This window comes from Cebus imitator, unplaced genomic scaffold, assembly GCF_001604975.1.
Source record: "Cebus imitator isolate Cc_AM_T3 unplaced genomic scaffold, Cebus_imitator-1.0 Scaffold220, whole genome shotgun sequence".
Classification (NCBI taxonomy): Eukaryota; Metazoa; Chordata; class Mammalia; order Primates; family Cebidae; genus Cebus; species Cebus imitator.
This window is the reverse complement of record NW_016107535.1, coordinates 415,640-424,643: the sequence shown is the minus strand read 5'-3', so window position 1 is coordinate 424,643 and position 9,004 is coordinate 415,640. Positions and strand designations below refer to the sequence as shown.

General features: G+C 41.8%; 1 protein-coding gene and 1 long non-coding RNA gene across 3 annotated transcripts in view; both read right to left on the bottom strand.

The window, feature by feature from the left end:
- Positions 1–3,269: 3,269 nt before the first annotated feature.
- On the bottom strand, positions 3,270–7,543 carry RTP4 (receptor transporter protein 4). The gene is made up of 2 exons (XM_017549578.2): positions 7,299–7,543; positions 3,270–4,061 (listed from the first exon to the last, which is right to left on the bottom strand). Exons 1-2 carry the CDS (start codon positions 7,451–7,453, stop codon positions 3,479–3,481), a joined length of 738 nt encoding a protein of 245 aa, XP_017405067.1. The 5' UTR covers positions 7,454–7,543; the 3' UTR covers positions 3,270–3,478.
- A 15-nt stretch (positions 7,544–7,558) lies between these two features.
- Positions 7,559–9,004, bottom strand: part of LOC119474236 — a 34,771-nt gene continuing 33,325 nt past the window's right edge. For both annotated transcript variants that reach the window (XR_005203524.1, XR_005203523.1), the window contains exon 3: positions 7,559–7,652. This is a non-coding gene — a long non-coding RNA (uncharacterized LOC119474236). The remainder of the gene's footprint in view (positions 7,653–9,004) is intronic.

The following is a 9,004-nucleotide window of genomic DNA, read 5'->3' as shown; positions in this document are numbered from 1 at the left end:
AGCACCTCAGAATGTGACCTTATTTGAAATTATGGTCATTGAAAAAAAAATTATGGTCATTGAAGATGTAATTAGTTAAAATAAGGTCATACTGGAGTCAGGTGGCCCCCAATCCAATATTACTGGTGTCCTTATAAAAAAGGGAAATTTGAACACAGACATGAACACAAGGAGACTTCCAGGTGAAGGTAAAAGCAGGAATCAAGGTGATGCTTCTACAAGCCACAGAACTCTAAAGATTGCCAACAAACCACCAGAAGATAAGTGATAGACATGAAACTGATTCTTTCTTATAGCCCTAGCAAACTAGCATAGCACATAATGTCTCATTTGACCAAGGGACAAAATCTGTAGCAAAAGAGTTACAGACGTGGCAATATGACCATGGAATTTCCAGGTTTTACCAAATACTGCATTTCCCAGAAGCTTCCAACCTAATAGATTAAAGGCAGCTCCATGATCTTTAAGATGCAGCTGTGGTGCAATTGAGAGATGCTATCTTGTAAAGATGAATCACCAGAAAAGAATTCTGGAAGACCTTTCCTCAGATGTAGTTAACTTTTTATACAAAGCAAGTATATTTGAGTTTTGCAAGATGTGGATTGCAGTGGAGGCTGTGGTGTACCACTCAGATCACTTCCTGGAAGACTAAGGTGCTCATTGTCCAAGCTTTTGGAAACGTTGCCTATTGGAAGCTTGTAGCTGAGACCCTGCCACAGATCTGATCCAGCCAAAGGTAGCTGTCTCACCTCGGGTTATCCCACAGGATGGTGTCTAAGTCTTATCTCATGAATATTATACCTTCTCTTATCTTGCTGAAGTATACGTAATAGTTTTACTTTTTAAATATTGATTTGTTTTCTTATCCTATAATCATCTCTGTTACTTCAGAGTCTTTTAAAAATTTTTTTCTTCTTTGTCTTTACGTTAGGGTACTTTATCAAATATTTGATAATCCCTTGGCAGTCTATCCAGTCAGATTTAAAGTACAAATATGAGACCTTAAAAAGCCACCTGGATGCTCTGTTGGAGGGGATTAGCATCCGATGGGCTTACTCTGAATTGACTATTTCATTGGAGAAGCCCCCACACCCCATTTCAGTATGTGTATTTTCTATCTGGAGCAGATCTGTTTTTCCAGAAAAGGAATCCTCCATTCTTCTGTGTATATGAGAGATGGGCAGGTAGTTTATAAAACTGGCTCCAAGGGCTGGTAGGGGAGTAAGAGAGTCTCATTATTCAGTATGCGAGCATCTGTGGTCTTTTTGATTGTTTGCAGCTCCCCTTCTCTTAAGGATTTCCCTGAGCCATAGACCCTATGAGAAATGTCTTCTGAGAAGCAGCCTCCATTCTTCTCCCTCGGTTGGGTAAAGCGTGGTTACTAGGCGGCCTGGGATAGGGGAAAGACACTTGGTATAGTCTTTCAGCCAACATGCCCACTTTAGCCTTCCCAGTGCTCTCTCTCAGAGCTGCTTCAGCCTACAGTTTGGAGCTTTTTCGGGCTTGTGCGACACAAATGGCATCTTGATTTTTCCACGCTAAACTTATATTCTGGCTCACCCTACTCTGCTAAGTCAGTTACCTGCCACTAATTCATCAGCGTCCTATCTTCTAACCACTCTCCTTGCCCTTCTTTATTGATGCCTTTATTTCCTTTTGCTGTCATTCAGTGTGGCTAAAGCCCCAGAAGGGATTATGACTTGCTGAGGTCATACAACCTTACCAGGCTATAAATAATATTTTCATGTAGATCCCCAGGCCAATGTTCTATGTGGGGAAAAAAAAAAAACAAAAAACAAACAAACAAAAAAAACCAGAAAGATATGAAAACAGGAGGAATTCAGGAATTCAGTTGTGTGGTTTGGGGAGGGGGTATGTATGCAGAGAGCACAGGTAGGGGGATCCTGAAATAAAATGAAGAGATATGGCTAGAAAAAAAAGGGAGAAATTTTTATCCTTAGGTCTTTTGGCCCCTTATATTTGTCTTCAAATTCTTTCAAGATATTTATATATAGTTTATGGGAGCCCCTTCTGTGTTTCCCACTATTCTATTGCAAGACAGACTTCCTGCTATCTCTGTTCTGTACTCCATTCTTCCCAGAAGTAGATGGTATTTTTAAAATGTGGTTCTACTCAAATTGCCCATATCCTCAAATGCTTAAAATGAATCCCTATTGCCTATGAGATAAAGTCCAAATCCCCTCATATTTCAATAATTTTGAACTAGGTGGGGAGAGGATGACAAGGAAAAGTAGAAGGAAGAGATGGGAGCAACTTGACAAAAGAAAAAGTGCTGGTGATTGGGAGAGGCTGAAGATGACTCAGAGGTGATAAGCTTAGGTGACTAGGGGGATTTAAAACAGGAAAGTCAGAGGAGTTGTTGAACTTCGCTTTAAACATGACGGCCATAGAGAAATGCCTAGCAGACAGATGAAAATAGGGGGTGAAGCGTGCATCAGAGGATCTCAGGACTGGCAAGTGCTTCTGTGCTTCGCAATCCAATGCTGAAAGAAGGGAGAATATGATAGCTCCAAGGATCATCAAATCAAAGGAAATCTCTTTGAGATGGAGATATTTGAGTGGGTTTAAGTAGGAGAGAAGGAAAACAAGAGGGGATGGGGTTGATTTTTATTTCTAGTGTATACAGTGCTCTTTTTTCTTTCAAACCTGAAGCATATCTAAAACATAATTCCCTGATTCATACTGTAATACTGATAACTATATTCATTTCTTATTGCTTCTCTAATAAATCACTACAAACTTAGTGCATTAAAACAAGACCAATTTATAATCTTGCAGTTCTGAAGGTCAGAGGTCCAAAATCAGTGTCACTGGGCTAAAGCTATGTGCAGGCAGAGTTGGTTCCTTCTGGAAACTCCAGGGTAGAATCCATTCCATTTCTTTTTCCTTTTGGGTTTCTAAAGGCTGCCTGCACTCTTTTGCTTATGACTCTTCCTCCAACTTCAAAGCACATCACTCCAACCTCTGGTTCCGTTGTCCAATCTCCTTTGTCTGACTTTGACCTTGTTGCCTCCCTCTTTTAAAATCCTAGTTCTTACCCACCAGGACAATACGAGATAATCTACCCATCTCAAGGTCCTTAATTACATCTGCAAAGTCCATTCTGCCATGTAAAGTAACATGTTTTATAGGTTCTGGGGACCTATGTCTTAACGTGCATACATTAGGAGGGACCATTACTCAGCCTACCACACTGTTTGAGCTATGTATGTTGATATCACTGAATGACTTAGTGAATAAATGAAGACTTTTTAGAAATCCAATAATATTTATTACTAAATCCATCATGTACTTGGTCATGTTTTACATGATTTTCAGAGAATATCTAGGAAACCAGTGTTTATCTACAAACTTGATCCTGCTTAGTCTCACAGTGAATTCTCAGTCATATTGAAATGGCAGCCAGTTCATTGGTTTCCATAGAATTAAAACCAGAGAAGTGGCAAGCCTATTTCCATCATTCTGATGTAAAGCATTTGACTACAATAAAGACAAACAGCAGAATAATGACAAAGATGACCGATGGATCTGAGCCATCACTGGGCCCTGATTTCTCATACTGACTCCCCTTAGCCTCCTTTGCCCCAGCTAACGGGTTCTTGGCTTGGTTTGGGATGTACACACCAACTCCAGGTGAGGAACTCCGAATATTTAGGTGGCAGAGTGGGGATTTGGATGGCTTTGTCATGTAGCTTTTTAAGCCCTGACCACAGACGCCCAGAGTACATGCCTCACAATTGGCTGTGTCATGGGACCCATCCAGGGGCACTTCCGGGATTACTGGCATTTCTGAAGACTTCCTCACGCCATTTCTGTAGTATTTCTCCAATATATGCTGCACCAGGTTGCTCAGAATCCTCGTGGTGCTATCCGAGGAGAACTCCGGAATCTCATATTGGGACCAGGTGCACTTCTGGCACCTTTGGCCAAAGACCCTCACATGCACCTGGCCCTGTGATGTCCAGTGGTTCCAACATGTGTGGCACAGAATCTTCACTTGGGCAGAAGCCCAACTCCGCTGGCAGGAGGAACACCGGAACCTGCAGTCAGAAGGAAGATGCTCATTATGCCTTCAGCTGATTGTTAACCTGAGGGAAAATGGTCCTGGCCCGTCTCTAAGATCCTTTCCAATTGGAAAATAATCATGTGATTTAGATTGTTCCAGTCATTGACAAACAGAAACAACAAGGATCATGTTTCAGATAAAGCTTTTCCTGTGACCTACTGAGTATCCACCCATATGTTATGCCCAATTCTACCTCTTTGCTAGTAAAACATCTCTAGATGCCTCCGAGGGAAAATCATGTCTGTCATCTTCCAGAGAAACTTATTCCTAGTTTTGGTCACAGAAAGCTTTGGCAAAGTATCTATTTTGAGGCATTAACTATAATTGGTGCTTTACAATGTTATCCCATCTCATCTTTAAAGCATTCCTGTGAAGCAAGCCCTATTAAACTCAATATCAAGATAAGGAAACTGAGTCATGAATAGGATATACAACCTGTTAGAGGCATGTGGCTAATCCCAGGCCATCTGAAATTAATCTTGTTTACCTGCTGTAACACATTGCCTCTGATGAGCAGCATAGCTAATCCCTCACACCTGGAGAAACAGACTGGCACCTGCATCCCTCACACCTGGGTTGAAGATCCAAGTCCACAGTTTACATCAGGAAGACCTTAGATAAAGCCCTTCCCTTCTATAAGCCTCATTGTTTGAATCCATTAAAAAAAAATTCAAGGGTTATATTGTCAGCATCAGATGAGATCATATATGTAAAAATACTTCATAAACTACAAAATGCTTTTCAAAAGCTGATTGCTATTTTCCAAAGTACACTGGCAGACTGCTTTTCCAATATCAAAATGACTATCAAATCAATTCAACCCAACAGGAGAAACACCTTCTTTCTGTCTGGAGGAGTGCCAAAACATTGTAAGACATCATGAGTCCCTCAAAAAGCTCTGGCTGGTGTGGAAAGAAACATTTACACAGTTTACTGGACTAGAAAGCAGAGCAAAATGACTGCTCTGTGGGCTCTGACAAGTCACTTGAGAACTGTTCTGGAGAGGTTTAGGGGACTTTATTTAAACAACAGATTCTGCAGCTGAAAATAAGCATATGTATATGTTATATATTGTATCTGATACAATATATGTAGTGTCATATCAATATATATGTATAATACTATATATATTGTATATATATTGTATCAGATACAATATATAACATATACATATGCTTATTTTCAGCTGCAGAATTTATACTGTATCTGATACAATATATAACATATTGTATATACATATATATACACACATTGTATTAGACGCAATATATAACATATACATATTTATAAATTCATTATTCTGAAATGCATAGTACATATGTATATATAATCATATCATTTATGTATACATACACATAGATATTTTATCTTATTCCATTATCTTACAGGAAAGTATAAGAAGGAATACTTACTCTGCCTAGAGAACCAGAGAATATTTTTAGGAGGAGGAGGCACTAGAGTGGGCCTTGAAGGATGAGTAGGGAGGGGTGAGGGAAGGCCTGCTGAGCAAGCAGAACTCCATGAGCAAGGGCGTGGAAGTCTGAAAGTACATGGTATGGATAATAGTCCATAAGGGGTGGAGAAGGCCATACCTGAGACAGGATGGGGCAGGCAGGCAAACTGAGTAATAGGTCAGGAGAAAGCTAGGCTGGAGGTCCTGTGTGTCACTTAAAAAGAAATATTTGGTTGTCCAGGTCAGCAACTCTCACCCTCATAATGAAGAAGGGAATTAAATAATAGCAATAATAGGAGAAACAAAATCTTATAATTTATAGTTGCTATATAATAAATTTTACTGTGTTGTGTGCTGTTTATTTTATTTTATTTTACTTTATTTTATTCTATTTTATTTTATTTGAGATGGAGTCTTGCTATGTCACCCAGGCTGGAGTGCAGTGGCAGGATCTCAGCTCACTGCAACCTCCACCTTCTGGGTTTAAGAGATTTTCCTGCCTCAGCCTCCTCCTCCTCAGGAATCATGGATGTGTGCTACCACACCCAGCTAATTTTTTGTATTTTTTAATAAAGGTGGGGTTTTGCCATATTGGCCAGACTGGTCTCGAACTCCTGACCTTGTGATCTACATGCCTCAGCCTCCCAAAGTGCTGGGATTACAGGCATAAGCCACCAAACCCAGCCATGTGTTGTTTAATATAAAACCTAACCCCCAGCTCTGCTTAAAATTAACTAACTCCCTGTAAAACCTACCTTATCTATTCTCCCCACATACTCAGCAAAGTTCCCAGGCATCTCAAGACTCCTGTTTTCCTTGCTGACCAGCTGGAAGGTCACAGGGCAAGATAACACCCAAAGAATGTACAATGTCTTTCTCAAAATGCTATTTTTCAAATGTAATGTACATCACAAGACATGTTACGATAATGAACCATTCTTTGTTCTGGCTTCTGTAAGCCCGTTAGCAGTTACGTCATCCCGGAAGCATAAAAAGTACCCCACTTTCTTTCTCCTAGGCTCAGCCTGGGGATGCTAATCCGCTGAGCCGCTGGATACCTTAATAAAATCCTCCGGTTTCACCCATTGGCTACTCCGGTCTCCTGAATATTCTGCAACACTAACATTGGCAAGGAAAGTGGTTCCTGCAACCTGGAGGCTTGCTGGGGGTTAAAGGGGGAAGTGGTGAGTAAGGAAGGAGTATTACTTGGTTACTCCATGAACCGGGTTTTAGGTTTAGTGTTTGCAACATCATTCTCTTCTATTATCCCCAGGCCTTCAGTAAAGCAATGTTCAGAGTAACTGCTTGATCTTAGCCAATTCTAAGGATTTTTTTTTTTTTAAATGACTCACTCTCAGGCTTGTATTGAACAGGGCCAAGGCTTGGAGAACTGCTGCAGCTGGGGGAAGCCAGTCAGGACTGATGGGGAGACTGCAAATGACTCTAGAGGTAGTCTGGAACAAATGAGGTGGCAAGAAAATAGAAGGGCAGATTTATGGAACTTGGGGCCTTCTTCAGGGTTTTCCAGAAATATTTAGGGAGGGAAACCTAGTAAAAGAAGAAACTTCCTGCAATTAAACAAAATGGAGGTTTGGAGTCGTCTTATCATTCAGACCCTAAAGAGCACTATGACCACCATAGGATGGAGATCCTGCTGATATTTACTCCCTTAACAAGCTCTCAGAGGAATGCATCATGCTAAGCTGAGCCTGAGCCTCTCTTCTCGGAACGGCTATTGCCTGGGAAACCCACACTCACCAGCCAAATGCTCTCTGTTGGTATTGCTTCCACCCTTGTGCTGGGCAGTCTAGCTGAAGGTTCCCATCCAGCTTCAGCGTCCATGTGGCCCAGGGTTTTGCCTCTTGGATTAGTTCTTGAAATGTCTGCTCCCAAGTCCAGATATCTATAGTCATTTTTTCCCTCTGAAGCTCAGAGAGTAGCTTTCAGGTTTGCTCGATTGCCAGGAAGAGAAAAACAGTTTCAGTTTCGGTATTCAGTTCAGTTTCGGTATTCAGTTCAGTTTCGGTATTCAGGTCAGTTTCTGTTTCTATGTATGAACATGAGCTGTTTTTTTAACCTTCATTCTAGACTGTTTGGGTACACAGAACAAGTCTTTGTTCCAAAGACAGAGAGAAGCAGAACATTGTTAGTTAACAGCCCTTGCTGAAAGAGAGATGTCTGAGTACAGAGCTCTGTTCTAGATTCTGGGGTCACATTTAAATTTGCTTTTATTTCTCTCTTTTTTTCATAATAGGCAAAGCACTATTTTTGGTACTGGGATAAAAGAATGTCCTGTAACTAAGAAACAGCTCCTACCCGCCCCCCGCAGGTGCTCACACCCTGGTGGAGATAGGGAGGTCAGGAGCAGGATAGGGGAGCACGTGTTTAATGCTCATCTCACGCACCTGATGAATCCTCGCCAGTCCCCTGAGGGAGGCTTATTCCTGGCATTTTGTGAGTTAGCTGCACAGAGAGCTGGGGGACCTTGTACAAAGCCCCTCAGTTAATGAGCAGTAGAAGGGAGACTTGAACCCAGGTCTGTGTGACTCCAAAACCTGCCATGTCTCCACCCACCTCATTCCCTCAAGAGAAGCTGAGAATGGCATTTCAGGTTCCAGGCTGGAACACTGGAGCCAATGTCAGGGGAACCCTAGGGAGATTTCCTAGATCCTGGGGTAGGAGTCCGGGTGCATGAAGGGATTATATAATTTTGCCCTTCACTCTGTTAATTATCTGAAAGGGCAATATACAAGCAGGTGTGGGGCCGCCTTTCAGTGGTAGGATACAGAGAATTCCCATTTTGGAGTGAGGAATTGAGACTAGATGACCTTTAAAGACATTTGTAAGTCTGTAATGCTGAGATTCCAGAGAGTAAGCTTTGTCCTCCTGGGGCTTAAATTCCAACAGGGGAGATAGGACAAGCAGTACGCCTAGGTCTTTAGGAGCCCTGCTACAGCCTCTGTGTCTGAGACAGGATCAGCCTAAGGCTTCCTGGGCTTTCTAGGTTTTCACGTGCCCTGTAAGGACTTAGAAACACCCTCTCTCTTTGCCTTCCCTTCCTGGATACCTATGTCTGTACACATGATAAAAGAAACTCTAGGAACTCGGAATCAGATCCACAGGATATCAGAGTTGTGAAAACACTTAGAAATCAACTTATTCCTTTTCCCTTTAATTTTTATATATGAGAAAACTGAGGCCAGGTGCGGTGGCTCATGCCTGTAATCTCAGCACTTTGGGAGGCCAAGGCAGGTGGATCACTTGAGGTCAGGAGCTTGAGACCAGCCTGACCAACATGATGAAACCCCATCTCTACTAAAAAAAATTTAAAAATTAGCTGGGCATGGTGGCACACACCTGTAATCCCAGTTAGTTGGGAGGCCAAGGCAGAAGAGTCGCTTAAACCTGGAAGCTGAGATTGCACTATTGCACTTTGGTCTGGGCATGAAGAGCAACACTCTATC